At 44.2% G+C, this 23,406-nt stretch overlaps 1 protein-coding gene across 4 annotated transcripts in view; it reads left to right on the top strand.

Moving 5' to 3' along the window:
• The window catches only part of tanc2a (tetratricopeptide repeat, ankyrin repeat and coiled-coil containing 2a), a 46,060-nt gene that overhangs the window by 17,969 nt on the left and 4,685 nt on the right, over positions 1 to 23,406 (top strand). For 2 of the 4 annotated variants that reach the window (XM_035615211.2, XM_035615212.2), the window contains exons 4-27: positions 7,444 to 7,583; positions 8,394 to 8,562; positions 8,651 to 8,971; positions 11,164 to 11,289; positions 11,390 to 11,656; positions 12,373 to 12,530; positions 13,201 to 13,432; positions 13,528 to 13,700; positions 14,414 to 14,494; positions 14,601 to 14,801; positions 15,140 to 15,274; positions 15,982 to 16,287; positions 16,474 to 16,596; positions 16,671 to 16,808; positions 16,987 to 17,085; positions 17,588 to 17,779; positions 18,612 to 18,705; positions 19,822 to 19,955; positions 20,066 to 20,189; positions 20,368 to 20,543; positions 20,672 to 20,804; positions 21,185 to 21,276; positions 21,449 to 21,583; positions 21,825 to 21,925. In XM_035615211.2, the coding sequence (XP_035471104.2) occupies positions 7,444 to 7,583; positions 8,394 to 8,562; positions 8,651 to 8,971; positions 11,164 to 11,289; positions 11,390 to 11,656; positions 12,373 to 12,530; positions 13,201 to 13,432; positions 13,528 to 13,700; positions 14,414 to 14,494; positions 14,601 to 14,801; positions 15,140 to 15,274; positions 15,982 to 16,287; positions 16,474 to 16,596; positions 16,671 to 16,808; positions 16,987 to 17,085; positions 17,588 to 17,779; positions 18,612 to 18,705; positions 19,822 to 19,955; positions 20,066 to 20,189; positions 20,368 to 20,543; positions 20,672 to 20,804; positions 21,185 to 21,276; positions 21,449 to 21,583; positions 21,825 to 21,925 (3,850 nt within the window). Of the gene's footprint in view, positions 1 to 1,213; positions 2,182 to 7,443; positions 7,584 to 8,393; positions 8,563 to 8,650; positions 8,972 to 10,010; positions 10,104 to 11,163; positions 11,290 to 11,389; positions 11,657 to 12,372; positions 12,531 to 13,200; positions 13,433 to 13,527; positions 13,701 to 14,413; positions 14,495 to 14,600; positions 14,802 to 15,139; positions 15,275 to 15,981; positions 16,288 to 16,473; positions 16,597 to 16,670; positions 16,809 to 16,986; positions 17,086 to 17,587; positions 17,780 to 18,611; positions 18,706 to 19,821; positions 19,956 to 20,065; positions 20,190 to 20,367; positions 20,544 to 20,671; positions 20,805 to 21,184; positions 21,277 to 21,448; positions 21,584 to 21,824; positions 21,926 to 23,406 lie in introns of those variants that run through there. The other 2 variants (XM_035615210.2, XM_035615213.2) reach the window with 2 other exon arrangements.

Consider the following 23,406-nt stretch of genomic DNA (forward strand, 5'->3'; position numbering starts at 1 on the left):
TTTAATAGACGAAGAAGCATTATATGCATTTGGGGCCCATCCTCCGCTACTCCAAAGGCCAAAATGCAAAACTCCAGGCTTCAAAACGCCAGTTCACAAACCACTGGGTGGCGCCACGGTGGGTTGCCACTTGGTTCCACTATAACCTGTAGATTTGAAATATTTATTACAATATACTTATTTCTTGGTCATTCACTTTCTTATCCGACGTTACATAAAATAAGGCAGAAGCTGATTCACGTCACGCGCCGAAAAAAACACAAGTTAACTCTTGCTAAAGTTGGGTAAAACGAGCTTAGCAGGAAGCCGCCATCTCGCTTCCGACTCTATTGGAATTGTTGGAATTTTGTAAACTAAGTTCCCTTTGAATCACCTAATTAAACCACCAGGCAGACATATCATCACCTTTTTGAATTCATGGGGATCTTGCTGGCAAACAATGCTTGCATCTTCATTCACTTGGAGTCGCACTTAGTGAAAGTTAATTCCACATCATCCAACTTAACACTCACTTTCTTTTAGCTGGTGTAATTGCATTGTAAATTAGATGTTATGATATTGATTTAAATATGAGTTTTAATAGTAGTAGACAAACAGGGTGGGGGGTCATGCTAGCTCACTGTTAAGCTGCCGTCTTACAGCCAGAGGGTTCTGTGTTCCTTGCGAAAAATCTGATATATTTAATTCCTCCGATCTCAGAAAGGAATGTGAGAAAGATGAAGGGCATTTGATCACACATCCAGTGGAGAATAACCAGCTCTGGATTTAAACATCAAATACACATCCACACATTCACTGTTTGAGTCAAACTCTTCTATCAAGTACCTTTCTTTCTACATTTTTCACATTTTTGGGGACTAAAGTGGATTACAATCTTCCGTCAATGTTGAGACACTCTTTTGTTCCTGGAAAACTAGGGTTTTACTTAAGTCGCAGCGTTTCTTCGCACCGTCAACCTTCATCTGAGTCCTCCCTCAGTCTTTCTCTTCTCGGCCGTGCTTTTCTTCTGTTACAAGACAGAAGACTGAGCTGTGTTTTTTAACTTAACCCACATTTCTCGACATGCACTCGGCACTCGGCTCCTCCTGCAGCCCTTCTCTTTCACTCCTGTGTGTGTGTGTGCGTGCTTGCGTGTGTGTGTGTGTGTGTGTGTGTGTGTGTGTGTGTGTTGGAGGGAGGAGGTAGGAGGTTCTGATTCGCAAGTGAAGTCAGACGAGGGAGGTCGCCTTTCCGAGCAGATATGGAGGCTCTGCAGTTGAAAGAAAAACTCTTCTGACACTTGGGAACTTTCCTCGTTGCGTTTCTCACCAAAGAGGACATCATATGGGCGAAGATTTACTCTTTCCACTCCATTCTTTAGTTGCTGTTCTGCCTCCCGGCTCTTGTTTTGAGGAGACTCTACCTGTGAATGAAAAAAAGGAGTGTTTTATTGGGGGGGCTGAAAAGGACAACAACCAGTGAAATACATTGTCCAGATGTGTTGCACGAGTTGTGGTTAAGTTTGAGAGCACGTGCTGACCTGTTTTAGTGGAAGGTACAGAAGGACCTTTACTGAACATATGAGGTTTTCCTTTTTTTTTTCTTTCTTTTTTTTACTGCAGTCATTCAGCTTCAGAAGTTTGAGTCGGAGAGTTTTTTTCTTCTTCTTTTTCTGGAGAGTCTCTCCCTCTTCTCATCTCCTCATTACTACCTCCTTCATCGGCCTGTCCCTCTCTCTTTTGTGTACTCTGGAGAAGGAGGAGCTCAGGACCAGAGAGAAGAGGACTGGGAGAGGGAGTGATGTTACAATGTGCACCAAGTGCAAGCAGTGCGACGGCCATTGACTCAGTCGACTCTGCCCTCTGCATGGAAGCACTCTGAACCAATCAGAACCCGGCTGCCGGCTAGCTATGGACTGCACGGCTGCTGTTCTGAAACCATGTGCCTGCTCCCGAACCAAGTGGTGTCGGCACCAGCGGTCCTCCAGCCGTCGCCCATGGAGACTGCTGCGCGGTTGCAGTTGTGGCAGGGGTGTCATGGAAGCGGATGCCGTCAGCCACGCCTCCTCCCTCCTGCGGCGCTTGCTATTTTATATCTGCTGTTGTCTGTCCCGCGAGGACGGCCCTGAGCTGCGTCGCAACTGGGTGGCTCCTCCTGTCAATGGAGCACAGGCAGGGGGAAGAGGAGGAAGAGAGGAGGAAGGTGAGAGTGAAGGACTCGTTCTCCTGTTTCAGCAGGCAGACAACAGGCAGTCTTTGTATCCGTGGTAGGGGTCTAGTGTATTTCAGTAAAATGTCTTACGATGTCACTGGCTAATGCTAACATATTTTCTGGTTTACAAAAGGTGTTCAATAATTTAGCATTGCATTTTTTTTTAATAAAATTAGGGGAGTCCAAAAATACAAATTTAAGAAGAAGAATCGTCAAAATCACTGCAGTAGATGCTAATATACTGCCTTCTAGTCTATAGTACAAGTCAGGCTGAAAATAAACAGGATTTTACATTTCCCATAATGCCCCTGAATAGTATTGTCATTGGACCCCCCTTAAATACCAATCCTTTGAAAAATCACATCCCAAGATACGCATACTTTTTTATTAAAAGCTTAAAGTGGCAATTTAAAACAGTTTTTACAAGCTGTGTAGAACTGGGCATGTAGAGGAAACTGAACTTCATGTGTCAAATTTGGTGGAATGCCACATTAAGAGCACGGTGCCATTATACCCAGGGACAGAATACTGACCTTGGTGAATTAATCCGGGAAAGAACTTTAGTGGTACAACTGTCACATGCATATGAAGGCTGTCTCATATCAATAACAAATTTTGTTGGCAGTAAGTGTAAAATTCTTGACCGCAATGGAATATATGTCATCGTGTCAAGGAAAGGTGAAAAGGAGGATTAATATGACAGCAGAAAAGCCGACAGCAGTGCTCAGAGAATCCGACTCCACTTACACTGTACTACGTCATTGTGACGGCAGATATTATTGACGTGCATCTGCCGTGGTGAAACAACAAATATCCGAAGATGGACTACAAAAAATGCAGCGGCTCCATCCAGCATGATTCAGTGTTTTACCACCGTGTGACATCAGATGTAAATGCTTCATATGTAACAGTAACTTACACGATGACGGGCGTCCCTTCTGGGTCATATATTCATACTCTTCTTCTTCTACTTCAGATTTAATCGTTTACGTTCGTGCATGGCGCGTCACTGTAATTATTGCTGCCGCAATGAATTGTGGGGCGTCTATTTCTCCTTCCCTTTCGCATAGGAAGGTCCAGTGTACCCGATGCTAAAGGAGATAGGAAAGGAAGCATTGAAGCACCTTTCCTATCCAATTAGAGAATAGCTCTAATCATGGCTGCAGATTTAATACTTCCGGGTCATTTCAGAATTTAGCAAATTTGACAATTCAACTGACCCCGAGACTGGCGTTCCTGCAAAGGTTCCTACCTAGTTCCCGAGGAACGTTCCTGTGGTGTCCTCAGGAAAGATGAAGGAAGTAGCTGCGTGAAGAAGGATTGGAAGACATCATGAGAGAGAAGTTTTAACCCCTGTTTTCTTTCTCATCCTCCCACACTTGGCCAGGCCCTGGGCGAGGTTGGCCTGATTGTATGGCTTGGCTTCAAAGATGTACAGACATGTCCATTGTACAGAGATAGTACCTGTACGAAGTCCGGAACATATCACTGATTCAAAATGTGAAGTCGTGATAGCTCCGCTTGTTATTGTGCTGGGTTTTTTTAGCAGTGCAGAGGTTGTGGGTTCAAACACTGTATGCAACTTCATAATTTCTCATGCCACAGTTCACAGTAGAACTGTATCCTCAGAGGAGAGCAGGGATATGAAGGATCAGGACATTGTAATGTAAGGAGGAAAGGAAAAGAAGGAAGACAGTGAAAAGAGGGAGAGAGAAAGATAGGGAGTAAGGAAGCACTCTGTTGTCCGAATGGTTACAGTGCATGCCACACAACCGCAACATCTCTTTGTGGCATGTCATACCCCTTCTCTCGCTCCGCATTTTTCCTGTTTGCTTCACCAATGCTTACTATAGAATGATGGCGAAATGCTCAAACAATCTAAAAGAGAAAGAAGGAAGGAAAACAGAGTGGAAGGGATGAGTGGAAGTACCAAAGTCACAGGGACAGAGAGAATGTTTGGAAGACAAAGAAATGACATAAGAAGGGAAGATGGAGGGACGATGGAGGGGAGGGAGACAGACAGAAAGAAAAGAATTAAGAAACTAAGAAACTAAGTTAGTAGGAAGGAGAAACAGAATGCAAGGGGGAGCTAGAGAAGGAAGTAATGGATAAGGAAGGAATAAAGAGAGGGACGGGGGAACTGACAGAAGCTATAGCAGTTAATGGTACAGAGATGGAAAAGTCTGCTTTCTGTTTCTGATCTCTCCATTTTATTTTTCTTCTGCTAAAAACGACTCGCACACCCTGTCATTGACTGACCACACACACATATGCATGTATGTGGGCACGCACGCACACAGTCTTTCCACTTTGCTTTGTGTTTGCTTGGTCTTATTTTCAGTCTGCGATGCTTCTCTAGTATTCAGTCCACAATTTATAGCCGTAATTACAGACTGTCAGAGAAAGACACATGAGCATGAGCTTTCATGCTGTGGCTTACATTCTTCTCTGTGTGTGTGTGTGTGTGTGTGTGTGTGTGTGTGTGTGTGTGTGTGTGTGTGTGTGTGTGTGTGTGTGTGTGTGTGTGTGTGTGTGTGTGTGTGTGTGTGTGTGTGTGTGTGTGTGTGTGTGTGTGTGTGCGTGTGTGCGCGCGTGTGCGCGTGTGTGTGTGTGCTTTTGTACTCTTGGCATATTGAGGTCATGAATACAGTATAGTGAATATATTAATATGGACATTAATGTTTTACGCATGCACGCACACACACACACACACAAAGTTCCCCCAGTGGGCTTTTGTGTTATTGTGTTCTGTAATGATATACTCTTTTTTCTATTATCTCCTCTGATACGACAGATCTCTTCTCATTTTTCCTCCTGACTGGACTTATCCAGTTTCATAGTGTGTGGTGTGTGTGTGTGTGTGTGTGCGCGTGTGTGTGGAGGAGGGGCTCCAGGTCACCAGGGCAACAGAGCAGACTGAGACTTGGACGACTTCCTAGGTTGTTCCAGTGGTCACTTGTGTGGCTCAGGTTGTATTTGACAGCGAGGCTTTACTGGAGAGTCGTACATTGACGAAGCCGACACTAACAGGGCAGTTTGCGTATTTGCACCTCTGAAGCTCACAGTGAGAAAACAATCCAACATGTAACACCCAATAAAAACCACAAATTGTCGCGCACTGTCCCACCCACGGTGGTGCGCGGGACATCGTCGCGGTGGCGACACAACAAATAGCACAGTGTGAGCTGTAAACCTACACCACAGCTCACCCATATGGGGCTGATAGGAGGTTGTTGTGCCGTGCTGGCGCTACGCAAATCTGAAACTTCTGTTTCAGCATTCCTGAAGACCAACTGCTGGCCCTGTGAGATTATGTGCTCTTTCGTCATGGAGATCATTGTTAGTGCTGGGTTGTTTTTCTACGTTGCGGATATATTTGCAATAAGCACAAAACATTTCCACCTGATGATAGTGAAATGTGGGCATTCAGCAGCTAAAGAGACAGATATATCCCTCGGGTGATGGTGGAGACGAGAACAGAGCTAGATGGAAAGGGAATATTGGACGTCCATCAAGCGGACAGTAAGACGACACGAAGATAACGTAGTTGTTGCTCTTCCACTCCTGGATGTATAAACTGTGAAGGCAACGGTTCGCTATCAAGTTTTCTATATCCTCTTCAAAGGTATTCCGGTCGTGTTGTGATCACAGCTCCTTTTCTGTTTCCCCAAGTGGTTAATACCTCCGTTATTGTATGTTTTACAGACAACTTTTGCAGATTGATATTATACATCATGACCTAGAGAAAAGATTAAAAAAGGTGAAAAGAAAATAATATCTTTAAGGTACATAAGAAATAATGTTTTCTTATGTAACGCTTTTTGCAAAATTTGCTGGTCATAGAGCCCTGACAAATCTATGTTTTCTTCTGTAAAAATGTCGTCAGGCCATAAAATGCGAGTAAGTTTTCATTTTAACTATCGTTGAGGAAAGGAACTTGCATTTTGACGTTATTAAGATTGACAACTTCAAAAAACAATGTTCAGTAATCCTGCTAAGTGTGGTGTCCCCGCCGGCCTTCCTCGCACATTTCATCGGTCAGCTGTTAATCTTGTTTATCTATTTACTTGTGCGCGGGTCAACTTGTTTCGCATTACAAATGCAGCGTCCGTATATGTTTGTTGTATGTGTGGCTCTGTTTAGTGGCAAATGAGTTTCCCCACCTGGGATTTCATAAAGTTTTCTGATCTGATCTGATCTAATCATCAGTGCCATGAAAAGAGATGTTGCTATTTTTAGCTTTATTGGCTTCAAATTTGATAATGCGACGAGTCACACTGGGTTTGTGTTTGTGACTTTTCGTGAACAACCGTTGCTTTTATACTGACTGTGTGTGTGTGTGTGTGTGTGTGTGTGTGTGTGTGTGTGTGTGTGTGTGTGTGTTTGTGTGTATCACATGTCCTGCTGTAGCCACCATGCCACAATCACCTACCAGGGCAGCGTGCTGCTCCAAATGTAGGCCGTGGTTGATTAAGATAACTTTAATTGACACTGCTCAAAAAAATCAAGGGAACACTTACATCACACGAGGACTAATACTCAAATCCTCAAATGAGTATTAGTCCAGGACCTCTCGGTTCATTTTCGACGAATTTGTCAAAAAGACGAATCATGTGACGTCTTTTTGGCGACGTGACAATGTCAACTGACCCTAGTGTACAGATTCCACAGGTTCTGTGAACCAGCGTTGCCGTTCTTGTGGGAGAAATAAGAAAATGTTGGGTTCTTTTAGTCAAATGCTCGTTCATCAGCGGCAGCCTTGGTTTGTTAACGAAAGCCGTCCGCATCGTGGTATAAACCCCGGCCATTATCAGATGACCGGTCGTGATTTGACCCAGAATTCCTCTGGGTCCCAGGCTAACGTCACACATGAGATCTCGAGGAACGACTTATTCAAGTTGACAATCTTTACTGATGTAGATTGTATGATTGAAAATTACGTAACAACAGTCAATGGAAACCAGAATTATTAACCGATTGGAAATCACACCGAAAATCAAAAGAAATCACACGCTGATCCAACCTGCTCAGAAACATGGAGGTGGAGGTCATGCTGTAGGGCTCTGGCAGTTGTCCTCCTCTTCGTCCTCGCACAAAGGAGCAGATGCCGGTCCTGCAGCTTGGTTGATGCCCGTGTCCCGCTCTCCTCGTGTCGCGGCCGGTCTCCAGAGACTGTGCTGTAGACCCAGCAGTCCCTTATTGATTTTGCTTCACCATAACGGACGTCTTTTCACATTTTGCGTCGCTCTCCAGGTGCGGAGGAGGAGCTGGGCCCTCCCCCCTCGGTGGACGAGGCGGCCGATGCTCTGATGACCAGGTTGGGCTTCCTGCTGGGGGACAAGGTGATCAGTGGCGAGCCGGGGTCGCCTTACCACGGCCAGGATGACGCACAGGTGAACAACACGCTCACAGACACGCACTCACACACACACGTCTAGGCTGTGCTTTTCTGTCTGACACTTTGAAGTTTAATCAACCATAAGTAGCACTGTTAAATTTTGTATCGTTATATGTATAAGTAAAGTACTCCTGTTAATTTGTCTCCCTCCTTTACATATTATAACACCTTATAAATATACAGTATGCATGGTGTACATTTTTGGATCTGAATCAACATTTGGCAAAACACAATCAAGAACAATAACGTGTCTTTATTATTTGTAATTAAATATTTAACATTTTTGGGTTTTACCTGCTCCGGAATATATCATTGAAAAATGGGTTGGGAGAACCAACTTAAAGAAATAAAATAATAACAATAATGGTGATAATAAAAATTAAAGAGCCCTTTGTTTTTGGGGTAGAATTTCTATTACCTGGCATAATGTGGACAGAAACCATATCTACCAATGATATTTATTTAATGAATATCTTAAGAATAACAAGTTATAACTAAATTGCGATGAAAATCATGTCCTTGCGTACAATTTCCAACCATATAATAAATAACTGTTGAATAAAGGGGATTTTTAGCTGCATGAGAGAAGATGGAGAAAATTGTATCATTAAAAGTTATAAATTAATATGTTAAGGTATATTTTTATGTCACCTATTGTATCTGGTATTTGATTTATGTCACCCCCATTGAATTGTTTTATTTTAATTTAGATTGTGTTTAAAGAATCTCTTTAATTTGTTCGTCCTACTTTCACTCTGTCATTTTCGTCTTCTACATCTTCATATACACGTTGCTTCTTCCACAGAGGATCTCTCCCTCGTCCAGTCTGGCCAGTAGCAGCACCTCCCCCTGCTCCACACTGCAGCCTGCTGCTGGAGGAGAGGGCAGCAGCGACAACAAGCAGGCCTCCTCCAACCACGCCTCCGTCACCTCCCCCACCTCCACACTGGAAAGCAGAGACAGCGGCATCATAGGTGAAATACTTTAGATACACTTTTTTTTTTTTAAAGAGAGTCGATAGATTACACTGCTTAACTATCACCTTTGTTTTCTGTCTTCTAGCGACGTTGACTAGCTACTCTGCAGAGTCGGCAGCAGAGCAGGACAGCAGCGGCAAGTACCCCGGCGACAGTTATCGCGGGAGCAGCCTCCACCTCTGGCAGCAGGGGGGCCGGCCAGTGGTGGCTTCCTCCTCCTCTTCCTGTATGGCGGCGGCGGGAAGCAGGAATGACGGCTTTCTGTACAGGGCGGATGGCAACATGGCCGCCTCCACGTTCAGCCTCAACAAACTCCACCCAGACCGAGGCCCGTTCGCTGCACGCTCGTCAGGCTCCACCCACTCCATACCTCTCTACCTCATGCCCCGCCCCAATTCAGTTGCTGGTAAAATGACAAATGTGTTTGGCTGAATGTGTGTGCACATACATGTGCGTGTGAATCAAGTGGTTTCCAGCCCTGCAGTGCGCTCCCACTCACTTGCTCGGAAAGAAACACATCATTCTTCCTCATCTGTAGTGATAGTCAGCACACAAAGACTTAGTGATGGCTTCCCTGATGATATTGTTTTCACTCCGACTTCTGACATAGTAGTTACTGTACACACTCACTGCGCTCAAGTTTCATTTCATCTTCATGCTCAGCGATAAACCTCATAATTATTGCCTCAGTGTCTTGTTGGCCTTGATGTTGACGGTTAAATCTTTTTTGACTCTGCATGAGATTATGATTTCAAATGGAAAGTATGCCCATGCCATACATGGCGATAATAACACACCGTGTGTGTTTGTGTTCAGAGCTCGCTTCCGCTGCCACCAAAGTGGCAACGCTATTGCTTAGTTTAGGGGATGATATTAGCTTATCACAGATAAGTTAGTATCATCAGACACTAAATAACAAAATCTTTAATAAGTTCCGATAAAGTATTAAATGCATTGTGGCATTGATTTCTTTTCTCCAATACCCTTGACACACTTATACGATCTGTTGTTTTCCTTTCTTTTTGCTGTAACAACACAAAAGGCTTGACATGCTTTTACATACTAGGTCACTCTTCCCGAAACAAATGATCCCAGATGTCGATTAAAAAGTTTATTTTTTATATTCACCTGTAAACTTGAAGGAATAATAATAATAACACTTTGGAAAGATAAAGTTAAGTAGTCAGGACGTGGTTAGCATAGCTTGGCTCTGAGAATGGAAGCAGGGGCAAATAAAAAGACACGCTGCACGCAAACGGAAAAAAAGACCAAGGCAGACGAGAGCTACGTGTCTGTCGTTTGACATGTGTCGATACAAAACAACGCGTTCACGTCTCATCCTCCCTTTCTTTGTTCCCTCGTCTCTGCGCCTCATAAAAAGCGAAAACCATGAGCACTTCTCGGGAGAGGAAGGAAGTGACATTTCTCAAAACACACACGCATGCAGAACACACACACAGGATATGAGGCACAGCCAGCACTGACATGTTCCGTGGCGGTAGAGGCGTGAAAATGGATTTGACCGGATCGAGCTCTCGGTAGGTGTGGGTCTCGTTTTGTGCCGAGTCGGGCACCGTTCCATTCATCTGCGCTTTGTTGGCTTTCCAATCAGCTTCACAGCAGCTGTACTGGAAGTCGGACACTGTAATTTCTGACATTATCCTGGAAACAATGACAGACAAGGAACATAATGGTTTATTTTCTTAACCACAAGTCTACGTGAGCTTTTTCTCTTTCAGTGTTCGTTTTAAATACCGGGTTATTCAATTTTTCTTTGTTGTCGTATTGTCATTGTTATTGCCTTGTTGTTAAAGCCTCTTAAAGGGTGTGGATGTAGTTCAACCCTTGGACACCGCTGAGCACTAAGATCGGATACAAAACACCACTGAATTGTCACTGCAAGGTTGCCAGGCAGGCAGCGGGAACAACAGGAAGTCATTGCTCAAAAGTCGGGAAACTGTCCCGGCACGTCATTTAGCTTCCACTCAGCGTTAGCAGCACAGGGAACAGATTTTCAAGAACTTTGATTGGACGATTCATGGCAAAATGCATCTTGGGAGTCGTAGTTAAACGTCTTCCCTGACATCTTTTTATGTTCACACCTCTGTTCCCTGGACCTTTTTCGGGTCAAACATGCCGATGCTTCCTAGTGAAGTTGTTCATCTTGTCCTACCGATGAGTTTCATGCCCACCGAGGATGAAGGTTTAGTGCTGGGAATTGAGATTCCAGGATTTGTCACTTGCTCACATTTCCTTGGAAAAATATGTTTGTTTAGTTTTCTTATTCATAACGTGGGAGCCATCCTCATGATTCAGTCTACCTAAAGAGCCATCTGAGAAATCAGATGATTGGCAGCGTTCGTTTACCTTTTTCATAAAGAAATTGTTGTTCTACTACCACAAAAACTAATGACCATGGAAGTATAATAAACATCATTATATCATACATTTTCTACAATTCTCTGGTTGAAATCAAGTTTCATGACGTATGATGAGAAATCAGGAAAGGATTTGTTTCTTGTGAACAATGTTTAAATGAAGGGGAAAACTTTCAACCTTTGCTCAACAGGACTCTTTTATTTAATCCTCTCTCTTTAGCCACAAGCTCTGCCCATCTTGAAGATCTAGCCTATCTGGATGAGCAGCAGAGGCACATCCCTTCAAGGACGTCCCTCAGAATGCCCAGACAGAATTCTGGGAGTCGTATTCAACAGGACCACAGAGGTAAACACAAACACACTCTCAAACACACACACAAATACACGCTTGTTATTTCAATAAGCAGTATTACAATACTCCGCTCATAACGTCTTTCCCCTTGCAGTTCGTTTCACTCCCTCTCTCAACCTGAAGCCCCTCCACTTTGAGGTTCCCGGTCTCTCGCCTGATTGGCTGTTCACCGGCAGGGAGTGGCTCTTTCAGGAAGTGGACGCCTGCCTCTGCAGCGATGACCCATCTTCCAGTCGGGGCGTGGTGATCGTCGGCAACATGGGCTTCGGCAAAACGGCCATCATTGCCCGCCTGGTGGCGCTCAGTTGTCATGGAAACCGAATGAGGCCAACCGCTGCCGAAAGCCAGGGCACTCCAAAGCGTAAGTGGAGACAGGCGGAGAAAAAAAACGACAGCATCTGTCTATGCAGTGCAGCGTTATGTCCCTCAAGTTATCAATGTTGTGAGTGAGAAAATAACTGAAAATTAAAAAACACCAGCCTACCAAGGAAATTCATGCAATATGAGGCCAGATGCAGTTGGTCAATTCCTTTTTGGGGGTTGTCCGTCTGTGAAAGCGATATCTCAGGAATTTCTTCAAATTTGGTACAAAGGTTTACTTGAACTCAAGAATGAACTGAGAAGATTTTGGTGGTCAAAGGTCAAGCATAGTGGGATGCCACAAAAATGACTTGAACTAATCAGAATTTGGTGATCTAAGGTCAAAGTCACTCTGATCTCACAACACACTTTTTGGCCCTAAGACAATAATTCATACACTTATTATGACAAATATACTGCTGGCTTAATATAATACCGTATTCCCTCCCTATATTTGATTGGCACTTGATAGGGTTTATAGTAGATTTTTGGCAGGAGCTCATGTAACAATGCTTCCCAGAGGACTCCCAGGGAGTTGTTCCATGAAGACAACCTAATTCACTCCATAAGAAACCGCTGAGTCATCATGCAGAACCCAACCAGACACATGGCTTTGAGAAAACAGCAGCCACAGAGAGAGAGAGATGGTTTGTGTGTTTACATCTTTACTGACATTTAAAATGAAGAAAAACTGGTTTCCCTGCTCCCTCAATCCAGATGTAGCACCCGTTTCTCTCTCCAACGAATCCCTTGGAAGGGGAGGAGGAGGAGGAGGAGGAGGAAGAGGAGATGAAGGAGGAGGAGGAGGAAGCTGTCCAGGAACTCCAGAGATGAAGAGAAAACAGGAGGAGGCGCTGAGGAAAATTGCAGGACAGGTCACAGTCTGACTTAACTCACTGTATATCAATGGAACAACACAATAGATCACCAGAAAGTAGTCAGAGTAGGGAAAAAAAGCACATTTACTTTAGTACAGTGCTTGAGCTCAGTCCCTTCACTTTTTCATGATGTTGTGACAAACTAATCAAATCTGTAAACTACTACGATCATAGTTACTGACAGAATGTTTTTCCTGCTTTGGAATTGCTGGAAGGTGTCACGGATTAATTTTTTCAGTGAACGCTGAGATTCATATCAATCCGACTGATTCTAGCAAAAACCCTGACAACCAGGCGACACACCAGGAAGTTTCTGTCAGTGAATAGTCAATAAAGGCATATTAGCCAATAAATTGTCCAGTGCATGAATCCTGGCAAAAGCACAACTTGTCCTTTTTAAACGTTGTTTTTTGTACAAATGAATTACTGAGCTTTAGAGTGGCTGATTTTGTCACCTCGGGAAAGGCTAGCTCTTTCCCCATCTCCAGTCGTTATGCTAAGCTAACCTGTGGCAGGCACCAGGTACATGTTTACTGTGCAGACTTCAGAGCGGATGTTCCAAAATGAAATGCTTAGACGGACACATTTTATCAGAAAACCAGACAAATTCAAGGTCTTTCTAAAATCCACACACCATCTAAACATTCCTTCCGGTCTGTCATCGCAGGTAGTCTCCTATCATTTCTGTCAGGCTGACAACTGTTACACCTGTCTGGTGCCGGAGTTCGTCCACAACATGGCTGCGATGCTGAGCGACGCCCCCCAGCTGCGAGCCTATCGGGAGCTGCTGCATCACTCGCCGCAGCTGCAGAGCACGCTCAGTCTGCGCTCCTGCATCCAGGATCCGAACTCTGCCCTGCAGAGGGGGATCCTGGAGCCGCTGGACGCTCTCTACAGAGGTACATGCGCATTCTACGGTATTCTGCCAGCTTCCATTCCTGTCAAGAGCAGGGACGGCGTTTGATTTGTGCTGGTCCACATTTTTGTTTTCCAGAGAGGAAGTTACATGTGGAAGGGGCGGGGCTTATCATACTGATTGATGGGTTGAACGAGGCGGAGTTCCACCGGCCAGACTACGGCGACACACTGACTTCCTTCCTGTCGGAAAACGTCCAGAAGTTTCCTTCCTGGTTGAAGATCATCACCACTGTGAGGACCAGTCAGCAGGTATACACACACACAGATCAGATTTCAGGAATCATATTTCTTTTTATTCAGCTGTTGAATGTCATGTATGTTTGTTTGTTTTTTATCTCAGCAGCATTCATAATTTCATTCATAGTCTCTTCCAAAACCTTACAATTTATTGCTGCTTTTCTCAACAACAAAATATATTCCTTTGGAGTAGACTCTCAAACAGTTGTTTATAATCAAATGATTCACATTTCTGTTCTTTTTGTTTTAAGAAAGGTCCCCTTTTTTGTGCTGTCATGCTTTGTATATCACAAAGAGCAAAAAAAACACAAATCAATCAGTAAAAGTGTAAAAAAAAAAAAATAGTTTGGTCTTATACTTTCCTTGTCATCTGATATGACCCTGCATTAAGTACATATTTAACAACCCTTCCCAAGGGTTCTTGCTTTAAGATGAGCCAGATGGAAACATTAAAAAGTTCACCAGGCACAGCTTTTTTCCTTCTTGCTATCAGCTGTAGCTAGAAGATAAATCTGTCAGCAACAGCTGTTATCTCAACTCACAAAATTCATGGTTGCTGGCATGAAACAAGATGCTCTCTGTCTGGATTGTTTAAAAAAATAAAAACTAGAACTGCATATGTACATACCAAGCAGAGAAGATCCAAGATGTTTTTTGCTGGAAACTGACATTAAACTTACTAACGAACTAACTCAATCTGTTTCTGTGTTTATTGATTTGATCAGGACACCACACGTTCTTTACCTTTTCACCGCATCTCTCTGGACAAGATGGAGGAGAACAACGCCATAGATCAGGATCTGCAGGTAAAAGGCACAAAGACTGCCTGCCTGCCTGCCTGCCTGTCTGTGTATCTGTCTGTCTTTCTATCCATCTATCTGGCTGTCCATATACCTTTTGGTTTTCCCTCAGGGTTATCTGATGCAGCGTATCCACAGCAGCGGCGAGATCCAGAGCAACGTGTCGCTGAGCAATGGTCGCCTTGACAACGCGGCACTCACCAAATTGATCAGCCACCTGAAGAGCCTGAGCAGAGGCTCATACCTATACCTGAAACTGACCCTGGACCTGATAGAGAGAGGATACCTGGTCCTGAAGAGCTCCAGCTTCAAGGTAATAGAGTGAAGTGAAGGCAAAATGAAAGAGGGAAAATAAAATTGTTATTGTTATTGTTATAAAAAAATAACCTCTTATCTATTTTGTTGTTGTTTTGGTTATGTTACTTACCTTTTACCTGTTACTTAACATTGTGCAATTAATAAACTAGAAATTTTGTGTGCCAGCTGGTGCAAGCACAAGTTAAGGTAAAAATGTGATGAAATGAATCTCAACAGAAATTTACATTTAGCACTCATGTGGTGATACAGCAACATTGTCCCAGAATTATTTGTTTGCTTGGTTAGGCCTGATTTAGTTGGATATACAGTTTACACAATTTCTGTCCTCTGAAGGTGGTTCCTGTGAGCCTAGCGGAGGTCTACCTGCTGCAGCTCAACATGCGCTTCCCCACCCAGTCGTCTTTTCAGAGAGTTCTGCCACTGCTCAACATCACTGTGGCATCACTGCATCCGCTCACCGACCAGCAGGTACACCCATTTGTGACAACCTCAACTCCTCATGCAGCGCTGTCATCGTTTGAGTCTGTTCAATTGTGTATCATCCACATACACTGTACTGCGTAGGCACAGGCACAGGCACCAGCCAATCAAAACGTGTTTAGCTAATATTCAAGTTCAGGCACCAGCTGATCAAATCACATTATCCAGGTTCTCCCTGACATTAAAGGGTCAGTAAGCGATTTTGGAGAAAGATTGTTTGTTGTTGTTTTTTTGACTGCACTGGTCAGGGCCCGAAACCTGCAGCCCGTAGGGTATGGGAGACGGACGCACTAACTACGAGGCCAAAACCCCTGAGTCTTAGCCCCTGTCGCAAGCACATCTCTTAAGGTGTCGGGGAGTGATGCATACAAACTGCAAACAAAATAATGGTGCGGTCCGCACCACACAACACTGTGTTTTCAGTTTACAGAGCCGATTAAAGCGGATTAAAATCGCTGAGTGCCCCTTTAAATGAGCCTGGAGAGAGGAGGCATAGGCAACTAGTGGTAGTAGTGCAAAAGCCCGAAACTGTGATTTGACTGTTGATATTATAACACCAGCACCAGGCATCCAGCACGCCCACCGTCTAGCGTTAAATCAAAGCGTACATGTGAGTGCTGCATGGGTCTGTTTCATACTGTTGATGAAAACATTAAACCTGAAACGTCACTGTTCCTCTCCTGTTCCCCTTTTAGTTATTTGAGGTGGTGAATTCGAGCACTGTGACCGGAGGAACGCTGCAGTGGGACGAGTTTTCGCAGCGGCTGGAGCAACTCTCGTCGTTCCTGCTGAGGCGGAGCGACGGCAGCTGGATGCTGAGCCACGCCTCCTTCAGGGAGTGGCTGGTCTGGAGGGAGGAGGGCCAGGATGACCGGTTCCTCTGTGACCCCAGGAGTGGCCACACTCTGCTGGCCTTCTGGCTCTGCAGACAGGAGGGGAAGTTGAATCGACAGCAGACACTGGAGCTGGGACATCATATCCTGAAGGCTCACATCTATAAGGTTAGCTCCCACAAATGTATTTTTGTTGTTGTTTGTTTTCCTTTTCTTTTTTTTGCATTATGTCAAGATGCTTCGTAGATTTTGTACCAGAGTCCCTGTCATACAGTATGAATGATCGGTTGACAGCAGATAATACAAGTAGTCAAGTCTTGAAGTTTGTTTCTGTGGCACCTTTTCTGTCTCCAGGGTCTGAGTAAGAAGCTTGGGGTTTCCTCCTCAGTTCTGCAGGGGCTGTGGCTGTCCTACAGCACGGAGAACCTGAGCCCTGCTCTCTCATCTCTGCGCAACCTCTACACCCCCAACATCAAGGTAACCTACTGCACACACATACTGTATGTGTACTTGCTAATGGACTTGTATAACCTTCCTCTCTACATGTGCAGGTCAGCAGGTTGTTAATACTGGGTGGGGCTGATGTGGATCACCGCAGTGACGTCCTCAACAACGCGCCCCTGCTGTGTGTCCACTCCCACCTGGGCCACGCAGATGCCGTGGCGCTGCTTCTCGACCACGGAGCTCAGGTATAAAAGTGTCGTTATCTCTGAGGGTTTCGAGGTTTGTGGTTTCATAGAACCAACTAGATATTTGATTAACATGATACTTGAATAATTTGCCGTTGGCTCATTGTGCTGGGTTTTGACTGGAAGACGCTGCCAATTTACTGTGACCAATCTCGAGGCTTCTGCCATGTATTTCTAGGTGGATGCTAAGTCGCATGACGGTTTGACTGCACTGGGATTTGCTGCTGCGGCCGGACACATGGACATCGTCATCATGCTGAGTCAGAACAGAGCTAAGGTATTCTCTACCTGTGGGCCTGCTACATGTTCTGTCTCTCAAACAGAATTACAACATGCAAATGGGCTTTGGTGTCACCCAGTGGTGACAGTAAGAAGGGCGCGAATGACTGAGGGCAACACGCATCAATAAACTCCAGGATTTTCCTGTTTTTCTTCAAAACAAAAATGAAAACCATCAAACACATATGAAAGATGCTATGGTCACATTCTACAAATGGATGTATCAACTCAGACTGTCATTTTTCCAACTCTTCATAAGAGTTCACATTTTGTTTCCTTTCCTTTCGTGAAAGGTTGGTTCAGTGATCCCTATGCCAAAGGAGATAAGAAAGACAGCATTCAAACACCTTTCCTCAGCATTTAGAGAATTTGACCAGCTCTTATCATGGCTTCTACTTAGATACCGTGGGTGTTTTCTCTCACTTGGAACCTGGTTGGAACCTTCCTAAGCGAAAAACACAAACTGTTGTACATGAATCTTTGTCTCCCTTTGTACTCAGGTGGGTCATGTGGACAGCTCGGGTCAGTGTGTGTTGGTGCACGCTGCCCAGCGAGGCCATCTCAAGGTGCTGCACTTCCTGTTGAAGCGTGCAGACTGGAGCTGCACTCCCTGCTGTGGCCAGAGGTGGGCGAGCAAGAGCCAGGCGGTGCAGCAAGCTCTGATTGCAGCAGCCAGCATGGGCCACGCAGAGGTCAACACCACACACACACAAACACACAAATGCACACACACGTACACGCACACTTACTTCTCTTGTCAGAAAGTGAGTAGCAGCCCAAATGTGATGACTTTCTCACTGCTGATAGTTATAGGTCTGATAGTTAGACTGGTCCTCACAAAGATATTAAATTCCCCCATATCCAAAAAGTATTTTTCTTCTGTTTCTGTCCTCTAAAATGTCTGACATTGACTATAGGGACTTACTCTTGTCACTATAGAGGTGTTTTCACATTCCTCTCCTGGAGTAGGAGATTTCTCTGCACTTCTCTGAAATTCAACTGAATCCTGAGCAAGCTAGATTTGTCAAATCACAAATACAGAAAACCAATCGCTGTTGAATATGCAAATGTAGGCAAAGAAACCGGAAACTTCCAGTGCAGCAGAGGCAGCGCAGCCACGAGAGGACGGCAGGTGTCAGCAGACAGTTAGCGTTAGCATTAGCAACTCGTGAAAGTTTTATGACTGAATCTCGCCGATGTTGCCGCTAGACATCTTGTAGCGCACATTCGTCCACCGGTCAACCTAGCAGCTGTGGTGGGCGGGGCCTGTGTTATTTGCATTTCATGAATATTCAGTCTCAGAATTCCTCAATGAGGGAGAGACAGTGGATGGTTTCCAGCCCCGCAGCAGCACTGTATTAATGTGTGTGTGTGAATGGGTGAGTGTGACTTGTACTGTAAAGCTTACAAGTTGATAAGACAAAAGAAAAAGCTGTATGAATACAACCCATCCATTGACATTTTAATGCGGTGTGTGTGTGTGTGTGTGTGTGTGTGTGTGTGTGTGTGCGTGTGCGTGTGTAGCTGGTGTCATACTTACTGGATCTACCAGAGGAAGATGAGGAAGAGGAGGAGAGACCTGAGATCAACACATCTGACAGTCTCTGGGGAGAGACAGGTACAATGCTACAAAACTACACAACAAATACTAACACTGCATGTTGTTTCACTGCTGCCATCCTGCATTGGCTTTTACCTGTTTGTAAACTTCCACTGAACCGAATATAATCATTAATAGTAGACAGATGGATCAATAATATAAATTATGGTTGAAGATAGTGTAAAACAATATGTTTACATTTAGTACAAACGCTGCGGTTAGAATGAGTAGTGGTTTCCCTTCTCTTTCTCTAATTGCCAACATACGCACTGTGCTCTCTGCAGGGAGACATTGGTTATTGTAAACTATGCTGAAAAGTGTCCTGTGAAAGAAACACAACTGATTCCTTTTAAAATCTGCCAATTTATTTGCAAAAAAAAATGCAGGTACTTCTGCAGCACTGTTATGCTTCCACTATTAAGATACTGCTGCCCGTGCTGATACAGTACCACTTCTAACAGTCCTACATGACATCAGTGTTAAAGTCAGACTCATTACTAACACTGTAGTACTGCTACACTGACCACATGTAGGCTGTCTCACCTTTGTCATTTCGGCAGCATCAGTACTACTTCAGAGGTACAACCACAAAGTACCACCAAATAGTAAATAAGAAATAGGAATTGGCTGCTGCGTTACACATCACTGACCTCTAGTGGAGGATATTGTGCACTACAGTACAAATCACCTCAACACAACCTCAGTTTTACAAAGTGAGATTAGTGTGTTATCCACCTATTTTAGGCTTAAACTCAGGTTTTTCTGGTCTCACCAAGCTGCCGTACTTTTAACGGCGATATATCACCCCTGTAACCTCTGCTCCCAACTACTGACCAGTCAGCTCCCTGGAAAAGAAGAGTAATCATTGCCACAGGATCTAAACAAGCACAAAAGCGAACCAAACTCTCTATTCTCAGTTCTCAGACAAACTTTTCAGTCAGGTTCAGGGCCACTGATTTATTGAAGTCTTCCCCTAATTTGGTTTTAAATCTTTTTGAGTCATAGAGAAAAAAAGTCTGTTTTACCTACCTTTCATTGTTAATTATCTATATGTATTTATATTAAAAAGTCATCGGGTTGTAGCTTTCACCTAGTCCATGATTGAAGCTTATTTCCACCCGCCTGTGTTTTCAGCTCTAACAGCAGCAGCAGGAAGTGGCAGGCTGCCTGTATGCAGGCTGTTGTTGGATCAGGGGGCTGCTGCTGAGCAAGGCAACAGGCGGGGCGTGGCTCCGCTCTTCAGCGCTGTGAGACGGGGCCACTGGCAGGTATTGTAACACACACACACACTAACACATACGAACACAGTAAACAGGTCTGTTTTGATTGCTGCAGTAGAAATGCTGATTGTCTCTCTCCCTCTGTCACTCGTGGTCAGGTGGTGGAGTTGCTGCTGAATCACGGGGTGGAGGTGAACATGGTCGACCAGCAGGGTCGAACAGCTCTAATGGCGGCGGCCTCAGAGGGACATATGCCCACCGCCCAGCTGCTGCTGGAACATGGTAACCCACCTCACCATACAGTGACAACAACAGCGGTTGCAACAGTAAAAATTATAAACCATGAACCTTTTTTTTTTTCCACCCAAGAAATCTAAAGCCACTACCTGTTGTGACCCCAATGTTATGTCTGAGCATACTGTTCGTAATGAGGCGAATCTCTGTCTCTCTCTGTTTCCAGGAGCCTGTCTGGATCAGACCGACAGGGAGGGGTTAACGGCGCTGAGCTGGGCGTGTCTGAAAGGCCAGCTCCCGTTGGTCAGAGAGCTGGTGGAGAGAGGTGCGGCCACAACTCATGCTGACCGCAATGGACGGACACCTCTGGACCTGGCTGCCTTTCGTGGTGACCCAGAAGTGGTGTGTAACACAGATCCCGATGTCATTAGACCTGCAGTACTCAAAGAATGTGTGCGTCTGTCCTGTGTGCAGTCTGCAAAAAGACAGTGTAGCTAAGCCAAACCTGTATGTGTCCCTTCCTGTGTTAGGTGCAGTACTTGGTGGATCATGGTGCGTCGGTGGAGCATGTGGATTGCAGTGGGATGCGCCCGCTGGACCGAGCGGTCGGCTGCAGAAACACTTCGGCAGTCATCGCTCTGCTCAAAAAGGGAGCCAAGATAGGTAAAACGTGACTCAGTAATGGTATCCCCATGATTCTTATCGTTCTGCTTTATTTATTCATTTACACTGAAACACCCCCTGATGTGTGGACGGCAGCATCTACACTTTATTTTCACCTGAAACCAGTTCCTGCACCATATGTACATTAAATGCCATTTAAAATGAGTAAGAGAGGCAGCAGACAGCTTTCGTGCCCCTAGTGGTTCCAGGTGGTATTACTGTTTTGGTCACTGTTGTACACTGCAGAGGTAATTTCCCTCAGAGCTGGAGATAACAGGATTAGAAAAACATACGTAAGATACTTGCTAGTATTACAGTGTGTGTGTATGTGTGTGTGTGTGTGTGTGTGTGTGTGTGTGTGTGTGTGTGTGTGTGTGAAGGACCAGCAACCTGGGCCATGGCAACCTCTAAACCAGACATCCTACTGGTCCTGCTCAGTAAACTGATCCAGGAGGGAGACACACTGTACAAGGTGAAACACAACCACATGCAAATGTATTCACAAACCAGACACACAAAGGTTTATTGGAATTTACTGTGTACTTCATCTGCGTGTACAAACATGTGTGTGTGTGTGTGTGTGTGTGTGTGTGTGTGTGTCTCTGTGTGTGTGTGTGTGTGTGTGTGTGCATGGGAATTTATAGCAAGGTAAAGTGGGAGAGGCTGCTCACTCCTATCAGTCAGCTCTCCAGAAGTTTCCAGGAGATGAGCTAAAGACATTTAGACAGCTGAGAGTGTGTGTGCTGCTCAACCTATCACGCTGCCACCGCAAGATGAATGTGAGTCTCTTTATATCTCTACTCTCTCTCTCTCTACACACACACACACACACACACACACACACACACACACACACACACACACTAGAGCACATCGGAGAAAAACACATCACATGATTTGTAACATGGTACCAATAAATTCTTAATATAATTCCACCCCATGACGTCTTTTAGTTTGATGCCAAGAAAGTTTTGTTTTGAAATTAATCACATCTCATGAGTCTTTTTTTTTTCATTTCAGGATTTTGGCCTTGCCGAAGATTTTGCTACCAAAGCACTAGAACAAAAAGCGAAATCGTACGAGGCCTTTTATGCGAGAGCCCGGGCCAAACGCGGCCGCAGGTAATTATAGAAACATAAGAGCAAATGGTTGAACAGAATAAACTGACCCTAACCTAATCATTACTATATGTATTACTTTTAGGTTAGAAATTAATCATCTTATTTTGAAGTGCCAAATAATCACATAAAGAACGAATTTAATACAAAAACATTTAAATGTTACACTCATATAATTATCTAATTGGTGAGTCAGTGTCCTGCCAAAAGTAATTCAGATAAATACATACTCCTCTAGCTGGAGAGTAGAAGAAGGTCTAAAGGTTTCAGGATTCTCTGCTTTGTGTCAACCAGCCTTGTTAAATAAGGAGATGGACACGTGTACTGTGAAAGGTGTAAAGTATGAGCCACCCATGTTTAGGGCCATTGACATATTTTCAGTCTTTGGGAGCCTCCAGAGAGAAAATAGTCCTTGTTGGTGATGGAATTGGTGTTTGTTGTGAACAATGAAGACCATAAGCATCCAGGCATTTTGTACACGACTAATACTGTGTGACAAAATTGTGATTAAAACGAGGAAGAATTGCACACACTTAGGGTTACTCCAGTGTCAAGTAAACTGGACTTGAGCCAGGAGGCAGGAACTGCCAGAAGTTAAACTTTGACAACTTGTGAGGTCCCACTTCCAGATATCTGACAGAGCCTTTCATCTCCCCTGAGCTAAGCACGAGCTAAGCACCTTCCCAATTCTAAATCCCTTGTATTTTAGCTTGACTTGGCTTTGCTCAGCGTAGTCATTTTCAAGGTGTTGGCATGGCTAGGCTGAAGCGTTTAGCTTTCCTCTGCAATTCTCTGAGCCGGCAGTGAAACACAATTGGTCTAGGTGGTTGTTCAGGGTCTGGGATAAGCACCATGCACTAAGCACCTGCAGTCAGCAAGAAAATAATAGAACAGAAAAGAATAGAACTTGATTGTCCACCAGAGTGGAAAATTGTCTTAGGCTCACCAGTGAACGAACAGAAGCATGAAGACTGACAGTTGTAAAATACAAACATCAATGACAGACATGGTTTGCATATAAGCACCTTAAAAACAACATAAAAACAACATAAAAGCACCTTAAAAACAACATAGAAGTAACATAAAAGCAACTAAGAAGTAACATAAAAGCACCATAAAAACAACATAAAACTAACATGGAAACAACATAGAAACAACATAAAAGCATCATAAAAGCAACATAGAAGTAACATAAAAGCTATATAAAAACAGTTTCATTTCTGTGGATTAGGTGTCACTTTGTGGAGTTTAGGACACTTATGGCACTAGGAAGAAAAGAATTTACGAAGACGTTTTTAGTTTCACAGCCTCTATAGTTTTACAGCTCTAACCAGAAGTTTCTCTTTGCATTAAATTACATTACATTCATTTAGCAGACGCTTTTGTCCAAAGCGACTTACAATAAGTGCATTCAACCATGCATCTATTCCCCATAGAGTGCAAGAATCAAGAGAGTTGCGTTCTTCTGCAGCACCCTACTCCTA

This window comes from Scophthalmus maximus, chromosome 17 (genome assembly GCF_022379125.1).
Source record: "Scophthalmus maximus strain ysfricsl-2021 chromosome 17, ASM2237912v1, whole genome shotgun sequence".
Taxonomy (NCBI): domain Eukaryota; kingdom Metazoa; phylum Chordata; class Actinopteri; order Pleuronectiformes; family Scophthalmidae; genus Scophthalmus; species Scophthalmus maximus.